Source organism: Portunus trituberculatus, chromosome 43 (assembly GCF_017591435.1).
Source record: "Portunus trituberculatus isolate SZX2019 chromosome 43, ASM1759143v1, whole genome shotgun sequence".
NCBI lineage: Eukaryota > Metazoa > Arthropoda > Malacostraca > Decapoda > Portunidae > Portunus > Portunus trituberculatus.
In genome coordinates, this window is record NC_059297.1 from 21764190 (window position 1) to 21778678 (window position 14489).

General features: G+C 43.1%; 1 protein-coding gene across 1 annotated transcript in view; it reads right to left on the minus strand.

The window, feature by feature from the left end:
• The window catches only part of LOC123518036, a 14464-nt gene extending 9279 nt beyond the window's left edge, over nt 1–5185 (minus strand). Inside the window, exon 1 of the mRNA XM_045278567.1 lies at nt 4559–5185. Within this exon, the coding sequence (XP_045134502.1) occupies nt 4559–4838 (280 nt within the window). The 5' untranslated portion in view covers nt 4839–5185. The remainder of the gene's footprint in view (nt 1–4558) is intronic.
• Nucleotides 5186–14489: the final 9304 nt, after the last annotated feature.

A 14489-nucleotide genomic window follows, 5' to 3' on the forward strand; every position in this document is an offset into this window, starting at 1 on the left:
ACACACACACACACACACACACACACACACACACACAGTGGTTAGCACGCTCGACTCACAATCGAGAGGGCCGGGTTCGAATCCCGGCGCGGCGAGGCAAATGGGCAAGCCTCTTAATGTGTGGCCCCTGTTCACCTAGCAGTAAATAGGTACGGGATGTAACTCGATGGGTTGTGGCTTCGCTTTCCCGGTGTGTGGAGTGTGTTGTGGTCTCAGTCCTACCCGAAGATCGGTCTATGAGCTCTGAGCTCGCTCCGTAATGGGGAAGACTGGCTGGGTGACCAGCAGGCGACCGAGGAGGTGAATTACACACACACACACACACACACACACACACACACACACACACACACACACACACACACACACGTGATCAAATCAATTAACACGCTTTCATGGTCACGAGTAAGAGTGCAACTGGTGATGAACGCCTTCACTGCCTTCCTTTTGCATTACCATAGTGAACCTCGAGACTAGCAATTAGTCTGTGACGGAAGCGGTGTGCAGCGCATGAGACAGCAGCGCAAGCACCCGAGCTAATCACATCGGCGCCGTGCATCAATATATTAGACCTTCAGCAAGATATTAGACCTTCGCACACTCCTAAGCTCCCCACGAACGCATTACTACTTGGCTAACAAGAGAGAGAGAGAGAGAGAGAGAGAGAGAGAGAGAGAGAGAGAGAGAGAGAGAGAGAACTAAAACCATAACCTTTAAGAATAGAGCGTTGAAAAAGAAAATGTTCTCTCCACAGTCATGATGGTGCCAGGAAGAAGTAAGGTGGAGGCTGAGAGGTGTGTAGGGAGGATGATTAAAGACCATGGAAGAGAGAGAAGGACGGATGAGAAAGAGAAAGGTCACTGGGAATGAGCAGCGTGTGGGGGAGGTTCAGAAACGATAGGTTGTGTGAGTGATGGAGGCGAATGTAGTGTTCATGGGGGAATGTCAGCGTGGGGAAAGTGAGAGAGGAAGGGCCACTGGTAGGGTCACGGGGCCCACAGTGTGAACCTCTTGTGCAGCCAAGGTCTGAAGAGCCAGTAGAGAGAGAGAGAGAGAGAGAGAGAGAGAGAGAGAGAGAGAGAGAGAGAGAGAGAGAGAGAGAGAGAGAGAGAGAGACTTATCATGGAGTAGATAAAGAGAAAGTATAGAAATATGAAGAAAAAAGTTACAAAATGAACATATTGTCAATTCTTCCAAGACTGAAATTGAAAGATATTGCTGATGATTCCAAGACCAGAAAAAGTAAGAAATAAATAAATAAGAACAATAAAAAACAAAAGGGAAATAAAACCAATGACAGCACGCACGTACGTAGAAGGTGAATTGCTCCCAGTATTTGTGCCACTAAGACAAGACAAGACTAGACTCGCGGTGTTGTGTAATTTTTGAGCGATGAGAAGGACTTGTGAGGGTCGACCTTTAGAGAGAGAGAGAGAGAGAAGAGATAGAGTAAATAAAAAAGAAGAAAAGAAAAAAAATCATACATGAATTTGTGTGAAACATTCATGACAGGCGAATGGATAGATGGATAAAAGGACGTACAGCAAGACAGGGAAAGGCTAATCTATTTGTGTGCGTGTGTGGAGTAAGTGAGTGAGTGACTGAGTGACTGACTGACTGTGGACTGTGTAAATATTGAAGGACCTTACTCTGCTGGGATATTAAACAATAGACCTTTCATTGTGTACGTGTAAGAGAGAGAGAGAGAGAGAGAGAGAGAGAGAGAGAGAGAGAGAGAGAGAGGTTGTATAAAAGAAAAAAATCCGTGCTTCAGTGTACATTAGACTAAGAAGAGGTAGTGCCAGACAAATGCAGTGGCGGACAAAGTAATGATGGTTGAATTGCTGGAGGTTTTCAATAACATTCCTGAGCCGTCAAGGACACCTGCTTCTGTTTTATCCGGCGACCCGGTCAGGAAGAGAGAGAGAGAGAGAGAGAGAGAGAGAGAGAGAGAGAGAGAGAGAGAGAGAGAGAGAGAGAGAGAGAGAGAGGTGGGTTAGGGAGATTATGTACACAAATATCCATTGTTATCACACCATGACCGACAACAATGCAGAAAATGTACTCACAGCTCCGTGTGTGTGTGTGTGTGTGTGTGTGTGTGTGTGTGTGTGTGTGTGTGTGTGTGTGTGTGTGTGTGTGTGTGTGTGTGTGTGTGTGTGTGTGTGTGTGTGTGTGTGTGTGTGTGTGTGTGTGTGTGTGTGTGTGTGTGTGTGTGTGAGTTTGTTCGTGTGCCCTTCGATTTGTCCTCCCTCCTTCCCTAACAGCTCATTGATGATGCTTCAGGAACAGGAGAGAGAGAGAGAGAGAGAGAGAGAGAGAGAGAGAGAGAGAGAGAGAGAGAGAGAGAGAGAGAGAGAGAGAGAGAGAGAGAGAGAGAGAGAGAGAATATAGGAATGAAAATCGCCAAATCATTTACTACACCGGCTAGCGAGGACGAAGCTTTGAAAGAATCCGGAAGTAAAACTCATGAGGAATTAGGTACCACTCCTTGCAGCGCACAAAACCTTACCAAGCCTTAAGAAACACGAACAATAGACAGAGTTACCGAACATGTATCGCCATATCGTGGAGTGCGGTAGTTGTAGTGTGAATTATATTTAACCTTGCTTCCTTCAGTGCCTTGCGATGCGCCACTGCTGGAATCTTACAAGTCCCCGGAAATAACGTTGCCGTGACATCCCTTCCTCGTTTGGACGTGTGTTTCTGTTGCTATTCTGGTAGCGTGTGCTTATCTGATTGTTCTGTCTTCATTGTCTGCCGTGGTGGAAGTAGTCGTGGTGTTTGTACTCTCTCTCTCTCTCTCTCTCTCTCTCTCTCTCTCTCTCTCTCTCTCTCTCTCTCTCTCTCATGATATTAACACCATACCACATGAATAAGATATTGTGGGTGGACACAGCGATTGGAACTTTTCGTACAGCCATTCAGACCTTCAAACACTTCCTCAGACCTTCAGAACCTACTCTGAGCTCGTCCATGCAGACCACTTCATGGCCAGCCAGCCCAGCCCAGCGCGCGACCTCCGAACTCAAGAACGAAACATACATATATAAGTCCGCCCATTGACACAAGACAACTATTCTTTGCGCCTGAAAACCGTGTAGAACATCAGACAATCACTTATGACAAATGGCGAAAGCAGATAGAAACATTCCCTTATGCTTGGCAGCGCTTGAGACTCCAAGGTCCATCGTACGATACTTTTTCCATGATCAACACTTTCAGCACACGTATTATCGCTACCCTGCCTCACCTTAAACAACAAAAACAATAGCCTTTCTTGAATTTACAATATTCGCATTCATAAATCCCTCACCTTTCATATGGGTAATCTTAACGGAATTTGGTGAGGGTGAGAATATATGTAAGGTGGCCAGCAACGAGGAAGTTTTGTTGAAAGTTATGCTCGTAATTGCGTTAGTTTTTTTTTTTTTTTTTGCTTTGTGATTATGTCATGTTTACTTAAGGATCTGTGTGTGCCCCGAAGGCGTGTAGACAGGCAGCGGGCGAGGGAGGCTACAGACGCCGCCTAAAGGTTAGAGAATGTGTTACGGAGGATAATTAAACCCCTGACGCTCATGCTGGAGTGAGTTCCTGGTGTGTGTGTGTGTGTGTGTGTGTGTGTGTGTGTGTGTGTGTGTGTGTCTGTGTGAAGACATAAGAAGTGCCAGCTGACGAAAAACTTAAAGTGAAGGGCGATGTTATTGTTTTGTGTGTGTGTGTGTGAGAGAGAGAGAGAGAGAGAGAGAGAGAGAGAGAGAGAGAGAGAGAGAGAGAGAGAGAGAGAGAGAGAGAGAGAGAGAGAGAGAGAGAGAGAGAGAGAGAGAGAGAGAGAGAGGATGAATGAACCGGGCTGGCAGGAGGGTAGGGGAGAGGGGTAAGGGTCACCGCTGGCGTGGGCGGGCAGGACGCGGAAGAAGAGAAAGATCTCGGGCGAGGTGGATGAAGCACGGAAAAAAAAAGAAAGATCCTGGCAACCAGTTTGCACCGTGGAGCTATTCACGCTCAGCCAGCGATGGAGAGAGTGGTACATGGTGGGGTGCCAGGGCTCGCGTGGCGGCATCAGTGCAGCAACATGGTGCAGAGATCCCAGAGAAGGGCACTGCTGACAGACCCCACCTGTTCGCCTCTGGGGTGTGGGGAACTGTCAGACGGATGGAATCAGATTGCTCTCACGCGAGTCTGTTAGGTTATTTGTGTTCCTTTTGGCACACCCAGGAACGGCGGGAGGGGTGCAAGCCACGCAACCTACGTGAGGTGACTGTTGAACAGGAGTGCCGTGGCCAATGACACCGCGGCAGCGTCTGCTGCTGGCCCTCCAACTCGGGAGATTTCAACGCCGGCACGGCCACAAGCCAGGCGCGTCGGCCCCGTTAATCGTCCTGAAACAAGCTTGTCTATCTAAAACAATTCCCCTAAAGAATATGAGATGTCAGATTAAATAAAGGAAGAGAAGTTGAAGCATGAAGTGACAGCGTGGAAAAGTGGAAGCACGGGATCTGGAGGTTGATGACGCAAAGTGAATGTGGAGAGAGTATTGACCCTGAGTGACACTCACCGCCCCTGTAGAGGCCGCCGTCGGTGATGCCTATGAGCCTGGGGTCTCCGTGCTGGTCCATAATGTCCTCCATGTCGCCGTTCTGCCTCTCCTGCTGAAGTCGCTGGAAGAGGTGCACGGCGTTGCTGAGGGACAGTGGTTGGGGCATCCCCTCCGCCAGGTTGTTCTCGTCCACGATGTTGCTATCGTGGAGGATCGGGAGGAGGGCCAGGGAGGGGCAAGCCAGTAAGGCATAGGAAGCCAGGAGGGCCAAGAGCGCAGGGGACGTGCGCAAGGCCATGGCTGGGACGGGACTGTCCGCTCCTCCATCAGTATATACCCGTGGGGTCGAGGGGATCCAGAGCGAAACTCATGGTAAATGGAGCGTGTAGCTGCGTGTGGTGAAGGTAACTAGATGGTGACGTGGTGGTGACCAGTGCGAGACAAGAGGCTGCAAGAGCCTCAGTCAGTAAGCAGTGTTGAGGGCTAGTGGGAAGATGAGCGAGGAGCCCGGTGGAGGGACGCTCAGTATACGTTGGTGGGGTCGAGGCCCTTGTGCTCCATGGCTGCTCAGATCACGGTGACGGCCGGCGTGACGCACAGTACTCTCAACACCAGCACCGCCAGCTCCCACACGACCATTGCTGGGCGACCACTGAGCCACTCGCACCACGCCGCCCTTTTAAGTCTACTGCTCTTAGCTCCTCCTCCCCGGTCATGTGGGGCGGAGTTACATGATGATGCCACGCCCTCGCGCCCCTCACATGGCCCTTCCCCGCTTTTCCCCACTGTCCTAACTCACGTTGACATCTCAGGAGGTCCTACGAGGACCAGTGAGGCTGATGACAAGATCTCCGGGAGTGACACGTCCCTTCTGATGACTATCTTTCCAGACTTCCCTCCCTCTCTTTTCCCCGCATGAACTCTCCCATAACAGTGTGTACACTATTTTGGTCAAACGGATGAGTCTTCAATCACTGTGTAATGATAATATCCCAACCCTTGTGGCCAGATTTTTTGTAGGACGTGTTGTGTGTGTAATGCCTTTCCATGACATTTATGAAAACCTTCACTAGAACACACCCTGTTCTGAGCAATGTTTGATACAAGTAGATTATTGTAACGTAGTACACTTTATATCATGAGGTCAGTACAACGTGGAACACTGCTTCTTCATGTATACATCTTTACTGAAGTTATTGAGATGCATCTATAAATACTTATACATAACAATGTAATTTTAATTAACATTGAACACAACATGACCTCACCTCATAGTATTCAGCATCAAGTAAAATCAGGGTGAAGTAACAACGTGTGAGGAAGAGAAAACCAAACAAGTTTTCCATATATCTCACTTCATCCTGCTGCCGTCCCATCCACCGTCACAACATCCATGGTACTCCCACCCAGGGTCTCTTTTTTAACCCTGCTCCCACCCACCTAACCGCAGTCACCCGGTGCATCCCTCCTTCCTTCCCCGCCCCATCCTACACCTACCCACACTACCAGCCGGACATAGAACATCACCAATATCCCCATAGAAAACGTGATGCAGTGTTGAGTAGGAGTGGGAAACTATTTCTTCATAAGAGAATGGGAAGCACAGATGACGTCACAGCAAACACTGAGTCAAGAGGCAGGTTTTCCCTACTCATTCATTCACAAACTCACTCGCTCACACACACCCTTGACGCTGTGAACATTGACTCCTGATTCTTGAATGGGTATCAGGTTCACGTAAAGCCCTTCCTGAAATGCATACACACACACACACACACACACACACAGAGAGAGAGAGAGAGAGAGAGAGAGAGAGAGAGAGAGAGAGAGAGAGAGAGAGAGAGAGAGAGAGAGAGAGAGAGAGAGAGAGAGAGAGAGAGAGAAAGGCGAAATAAAAGTATACTATAAAAATCTCAGGGAAACAAATCAGGTTAGTATATGCATGTGGAAAGTAACACACGAAAACAAGTAAAACAAAAGAGAAACAGTAATCCAAAAGACAAAATAGGTTTTTATTGCAAACAAAGAAAAACTTCGAGAAAAAAAATTCAGATTGATTAAGGAATGTAATTTCAAACCAACTAACTAATCATCATAAGGAATCATTCTTGTACGAGTGGTTTGTTTCTGTTTAGGAAGCAAGTGCAACCTTAATATGACGCAAGAATTACTGATCTGGAAAAAGAAAAGATGCAACGGATACCTTCACGTTGTCTAGATATCAGAGAGAGAGAGAGAGAGAGAGAGTGTGTGTGTGTGTGTGTGTGTGTGTGTGTGTGTGTGTGTGTGCGTGCGCGCGTAAAGAAGAGCGACACTATCTTTTCCTGGTAAGTATATGCGTCTCCCCAGCGGGCGGCGCAGGAAGGGCATGGGAGCACAATTCGCTACGCACCTTGCGGACCTTGATGCGACTTTCTCTGGAGGACGTTCTCTGGGGGACGTTCCTTAGAGGTCATTTCGTTCGTGGTGACTCGACAGAAAGTCCTGAGAAAGTGACCAGAAACAAAAATTAAGAGGCGCAGAATCATGCCTTCATTGTTTTCAAAGACCTCGAGAAAGTCCTATAGCTTTCGCTCTGATAACGCCATATTTTCATTCACCCAGGTTAAATTGTCCTAACGAACCTTGTCCACACTGAGAGTCTGGGATTTTGTGCGTCATGAATCGCTGCGTTGACTTCCCTTCAGTGTTAATAACTTTATTACACTTCCTACTTCATTAGAATAATCCGAAACAGTTTCAGAGGAAAGATAAACCTGCTGGTACTGATAGACTTGAACTACTGAATCTTGCCTTTTTTGCTGGTGTTGTCTGTGAAAAAATGTACATGCATCAGAACACTATTTATGCATTTATTTATTTGTTTGTGATTTTATATACTTATTTATTCATCAATTTATTGCATACTTTCTTTTGTATGTGTTTAATCAACTTCGTAGAGAAACCATATCATCGACAAAGGATAAGACGTGAACTTGAATACCTAGAACTGTCGATTTTAAAGCACGAGACCTTTAACATAACAACATCAGAATTTTATTAAAGAAAATGCAAGGAATCAGTGATAGTTCCTGTATAAGACATACATAGCTATATCCACCTACAAAGTTATATCTAATCTTACAATGCTTCCTATTGATTCAAGACTTACAATATAGCTACTGTGTCTTTTCCATTCATCCAACACACTCTTTGAATATCTACTGGTGAACGGAAAGTTTTGCAATTTTCAAAGGCAGGGGAGCGTAGCGTTTTGCGACTCAAATGACTACTGGCTAAATCTCTACAGTATAAGATATGATTTTATGTTCAGGGAATTTAATGTAAAATGCTTGTTTTACTTAATTTTTTTTCCTTCAAACGCTCCTGTAGGGAATGAGTTTGCCTCTTGCTCTTTTCATGATAATCATTATAAACCAAACACTTTCATTCGACTACTGTTGCTTTTGCCCCATTCACGGCAAAGGCTTCAATTTAGCTGTAAATTTGCAATGCTAGTCAGAATACAAGATTCATGTGATGGGCGTCCCACTGCGGCAGAACTTCCTCAACCCGCCACGACTGCTTCTTCAGGCTGGAATGTACAATTGCGGTCAAAACTCGAGTAATTTACTAGAATGATTTCTCTGAGTGTTTTGTTTTTTCCCTTCAATTTCAAATCCTCTCACTTATTGAGAGTCTCCTTAGAAAGCCTTAGAAGTTAAGTAATCGAAGCAGATCAGGTCAGGAAAACTAAAGACAGTGGAAAGTAGTGCGGTATTTAACGCTGCTTCTGGTCACTGCTAAACTCCTGTAGTGAAATGTGAGGCACTCTTTCCTCATTCTTTTATCCTAAAACTGGATTGCTTATTCATTTATCAATAGAATCAAGGAAGGAATATATGGAATAGTTATCTATTTTCTGTAAACTTGCATATCACTAACATATTTTTCCTCCATTGAAACCCACTGGATTTTTCAGAATAGTATCCAGAAATAAATCAACTTTTTTTCTCGAACATCCGCTCCGGCTTATTTTTTGAAGGAACAGTAATCTGAATAAGTATTTTTTTGTCAGATTATTTATTCATTACTTTTTATTTATTCCTCATTCATTCTCCTCAACAAGAAGAACTGTATTAACAATTTTTCGACATAACCTTTTCCTTGTACTAAGGGAAAGACTGCCCGGCACTCTCTTCACAAGTTGCAGAGACCATATTTGCTACAGAGCTGCAAGATCGTAAAAAAAAAAAAAAAGGATATTGTGTAGTACTTTACTTTCTCCCCTTCCAAGAAATATAATGTGAAAGATGCCATGAGCAAGATAAGTAAACAATACCAGTCTAGAAGGATGGTGAAAGGCTGGTAGTAGAGATCAGTCACTATTGCTGAAGTGACAACTTATCTCCATCATCGTCATCATCATCGCCATGAATTAGGACAACATGAAATAAGACAAGAACATGATAAGATATGAAGACTAGAAGGTCAGCTGATCCGCACAAGGCAGCTCCTGAACAATGAAAACCTACCATCTGTCATCACCATCCATATATCTAACAGAAGGAGGGACAATGTACAAACAGGAAGAAAAAAAAAAAAAAGATGGGATAAAAGACACTGTACAAAGCAGGATGAGGATCGACAGTGTAGAGACGAGAGATGGAATAACAGTAAACGAAAGAAAGATAGGCAGTTTATTGATAGGAGAAAGGATAGACCGTGTTCAAAATGAGGGTGCGGATTGACAGTGTAGAAATGGAGGATTAAGGGACAGTGTACTAGAGAAGGAGAGACAGTGTACTGGAAAGAAGGGGTGATGTAAGTACAAGGTTGAGGATTTTATGCTGACGGTGTTGTTTTGTTTTGTTTTTTCTAGAAAGATCTTTACCTTTCCTTTCTTCTTTTTTTTTTTTTTTTTTGCTAGCGAGGAGGTCACTTGCCTTTTTTTTTTTTTTCTTTCTCTCTCCTTTATTTCTTCCTTTCTTTCTTTACGTGGAGAAAAGGGACGAAATTTTTCTTTAATCATCTTTATTTGTGACTTCTTCTTTTCATCATCATCTTTATCGTCATCATCTTCTTCTTCTAGATCCAGAAACTAACGGTTTACTGACGAACTTTTTGTATTCCCAAGTACCCTGGGATATATTGCATCTCGTCCTGGTGACTTTTTTTGTGTGTGTTTATGTGTGTGTTCCTCCTAGCGATACTTCTTCTTCTTCTTCTTCTTCTTTTCTTTTCTTCTTCTTTTTCCTTTTATTTTCATTTACTTTTTCTTTTTGTCTTATTCTTATTCTTTTGATCAGTCAACCAAAATGTCCTCGTATCATTCTTGAATTGTTTCCTCCTCTTCCTGCAATACATTACACTGCCTCATTGATAATTACACATCTTTGTTTTTTTCAATATTTAGATATTTATTTCGATATGACTATGCATCTATCTATCTATATATCTATATCTATCTATCTATCTCTCTCTCTCTCTCTCTCTCTCTCTCTCTCTCTCTCTCTCTCTCTCTCTCTCTCTCTCTCTCTCTCTCTCTCTCTCTCTCTATATAATATATATATATATATATATATATATATATATATATATATATATATATATATATATATATATATATATATATATATATCATCTATCTATCTGTCTCTGCTATCTATCCACCAGCTCGTATATGTCAATAATGTGTAACTATGGATAAATGTATGTTCTATTTCTATCTCTCTATCTATCTATATATTTATCTATCTGTCTGTCTGTCTGTCTGTCTATCTATCTATCTATCTATCTATCTATCTATCTATCTATCTATCTATCTATCTATCTACCTACCTACCTACCTACCTACCTACCTACCTACCTACCTACCTACCTACCTACCTACCTACCTATCTATCTATCTCTATCTCCTTTCCTCAGGTGTCCAAGCCACTGGCCGCCGAAAGTGACGCCGCGGCAGGTAACCCTGCGATCCCAGGTGTGTTGACGTGCCGCTCCGAGTGTCAGGTGTTGGCGGAGGAGTGATGGCTCAGGTATGCTTCGTTACTTGTTTTCCTGAGGGTGGTGCATCAGCCATCACCACTCGCCGCCCGCTAACACAGCCTACGTATGTTTTCTGGTCCACTGTGTACCGTTAACATTCAGTCTTTTATGTTGACCAGGAATTTGTTTGCGTATTTATGTTTCTTTTATTTTTCTATTAGTATTTATGTTTTAAGCACTGAAGAAGAGTAGGAGTAGTAGTGAAAGCAGTGGAGATATGATTGCGAGGTGGTATTCGGCTGAAGAGGAGGTTATAGTGAAGATCTTGCGTTACTGTACTTTATCATCGTTGGTGATGATGAAATGATGGTTATTAGGTTGAGGTTTTCATGACTGAGAAACTATTTCACTGCCACTATCCAATGTGTGAGGTTTTGTGCGTGATAGGAGTAGTAAGTACTGAATATTGTATCAGTGATGGTGATAGGTGGCGATGTTTGTGATAGTTAGATAGATAGGTGGACGATGGGCGAGTGGGTGGCGATGGTAGCGGAGGTGGTGGCGGCGGTGGTGGAGGACGGGGCAACGGCCGCGCGGACGCTCACACGGCAGGAAAGTGGGTCATTCTGACGCTGCTGCCACGACCAAACACGCCCCCTGCACCTCCGCTGCCGCTGCCGTCCCTCACAACGTCCGGAGAGGGCGGCGACGCGACCACTCACCACCGATGCTTCGTGACACGCCAGATGAAGATGAACGAAGGATCTCACGAACCCGCTTCCCTTCAGCCCATTAGTAGCAGCGTCAATACCTTGCCGAAGAACCGTTTACACTGCTGCATTAGAGGCGCGGAAGTGGCAAACAATGGAACAGTTATTAAACGAAGCTCTTATTGTCGTTTTATGTAACCACAGACCACAAGTATTTTCCTGTTGACTTCGCAGGACCAATCGAGAATTGCATTGTATCGATGACACTTCTTGGACTTCGGTGATGGACGGAAGTGTGTGCTTTAGCCAGCCATTACGTGTGCATAAAAGAGAGAGAGAGAGAGAGAGAGAGAGAGAGAGAGAGAGAGAGAGAGATGCTTGCCCAAGTAACGGGAGGGTGAGGGAGAGGCAGGGCCGTGTACTGGTCGGTGTTGCACTATAAGGGCATCCACCATCCAAAGTATCACACCACCAACCTCCTCTTCTCTCTCCTCTCTATCACACACACTCTCCTCCCACTCCTCGCGCTCACAACGCCAGCACCTGTTCACACCTTCGTCCACAGGCACTACATATTCATTTGGGAGGTGTGACGATAGCTCTTCCCGTATATTTGTGGTGCAAGTAACGTGGATGATTGCCCGTCAAGCCACCCCAGAGACGCGAAATGCACGTTCTGTGTATTCTTTACTGGTTTCAAATAACGAGAAAAAGTGAGGGAAGTAGAGGGAGGGAAACTGTTCTGCGACTTTTCTCACAATTGGTAAAAAATAAATAAGAGACAATAATAAAGCAGATCATAGCTGGATTTCTGTATTTGTGTGGATTTCATTTGTAACTTGTAGGAAAAAAAAGTCATTTTGAGACAAATTGTATGAGAGAAACCTTAGTACAACGGATTTTGTGAGACTTAAGTACAGGGTAGAAGGGGAAAGTTTTGTGGGTTTAGAAATCAAGTGAATAAAATGGCGAGCGTTATGAAAAGTTCCTGCTATATTGTCACAAGGCATCGTAAGTGGAAGGAAGTGAAAGAAGCGGAGAGACCATTAACTCTCTCTCTCTCTCTCTCTCTCTCTCTCTCTCTCTCTCTCTCTCTCGTTTAGGTAACTTAAAGAAAAAAACTGAGAAATTGTGACATATTTGAGTGTAGAAACAAAGGGCACTACCTGATGTTGAGTCACTCGGGTGGTGCAGGATATGTAGTGTTTGAAGGAAATAAAAGAAATAAAAAAAAAAAAACATTCACTGTAGGTACGAGATTGAGAATAACTTTTAAAAGAACATGATGAAATGAAGGTTATTCGTAAGGATAAGAGGAACAATGAACATAAGGGATTGATAATGCCTTGGTACATAGTGTTAAAAGTAAAGAAATGTTAATACCTAACCGTACGGGTGGAGAGAAATCGTAATCTTCACTGACATTTACCAGATTAAGGAAGATTATACAGAACTACAAGACAAGCCTCCAGCTATTAGGGACGGGGGAAGATGTTACCCCTCTCTATATTGTTTGAGTTCAGAAAGAAAGTACTAAGGATCGTTTCTTAAGACAAACCCAAACAAATGAAAAACCAAAGAAAAATACGAACATCAGTATGGAAGAAAACCAGTAAAAGCACATGACTAGCAGTAAGAAAGGTTTGTAAAGAAGACATAATGATCCTCTTCAGTCATATAACAAATTAACATTTCAGTGAGTAACGCACATACACTCGACATTCAGCCAAAAGATAGTGTCTAGAAAACAGTGGATCACGTTTAAAGCAGTGGCTGAAATATAAGCTTAAGAATTAATACAATAGTGAGCCATGGATTTTTGTTTTATTATGTAGAAGGGACACCAGCCACTGACAACAAAAACAATAAAAAAGAAAGAAAGAAATAGGGTTACTGATGTGCCGGTCTCTATATAAAATCGAAAGCATTAGTCAGAACTAAAGTGTCTAAGAACCTCTTGAACGATTTGACGTTATAGGAAGATGAAAATACAGAAGCAGGCAGGGAGTTCCAGAGTTTACCAAGAGAAAGGGATGATTGATTGTGAATACATTGGTTGACTCTTGCATTAGAGATGTGGACTGAATATTGGCAAGAAAACGAGATTAAGCAGTGAAAAAATAACAAATAAATCAGTGAATCTCCCTTCTTACTGGAGTTACCCATAACCTAAGTACCTCATGTAATGCATCCAAACTGGGTGCATGTTTTCATTTGTTGATCATCAGATGGCAGTGCATATTGGCTTTCTTTGCTGCTGTATCTTAACTAGGTCTTCTCTCAAGTTCTTTTACAGTTTTATAACGTGGGCTCCATCTTGTGGTCTTTTTTTTACCTTCATCTTTTTTTTTTTCTATTATAAATTCTTCATATGATCTTGTCTTATGATTTTTGTCATTTTTGTTTTAGTCTACACTATTCATTCATCTTTTCTACTTCTGTAATAGTCATATTGCATTGCCTCCAGTTACTCTCTTCATTTATTAAGATATTTTCCCATTCAGCTGAGTGTTTGTCGCCATATGATTCATAGTTGAATACTGCACATTTATTGTACCTTTTCTGTAATTCAGTGGTTTGAAGTTTGATATATAGTTTCCATAGATAAATCAACAAAGAGGTGGACAATATTTCTTTGTTGCTGAGCAGACTACGTATATTGTAGAGTTCTGCTGATTTGTATATCTTGAATGTTGGTAAGTTTTTATGAAAAGGAATTCTTGACATGTAACACTAATAGGTAGTCTTCAACAATTTGGGTTCAAAATGTTCAAAGCCTTCAGTTTGTGAAGTTTTAGAAGCTTAACCTTCATCAAGAGCAATGCAGGAAGGATCTTTTATGTTGTCTTGCATAAGCTTATATGACCTGCCAGGTATCCCCCAGAGTTACTGTTGTCAAAGATAAGGTTGACTGAAAACAAGCATTTTACAGCCATCAAATAATTGCTGGAAAATATGGCAAACTGACCAACTTATAGCAGTTGAACTTGGGTGATTGAGATCATCACAACCAAGACCTGAACACTCAGCCATAACCTCCTCTGACTTTCTTTTTTTGTCTTTGAAATATCTACTAATTCCATCAATTCACCATCCCTCAACTCACTTTGCTCCCATTGAGTAGTATGTATGGGCAAGCTATTTGTGTTTCTTGATTTATTGTATGTAGGTACTCTTTCTCCTCTCTCATAATAGTGAAAGGCAATTCTAAAACTAACCTCATAACCTTCTTCAAGATGCAGTCTGTATGTTACATAAAGCATATTAAT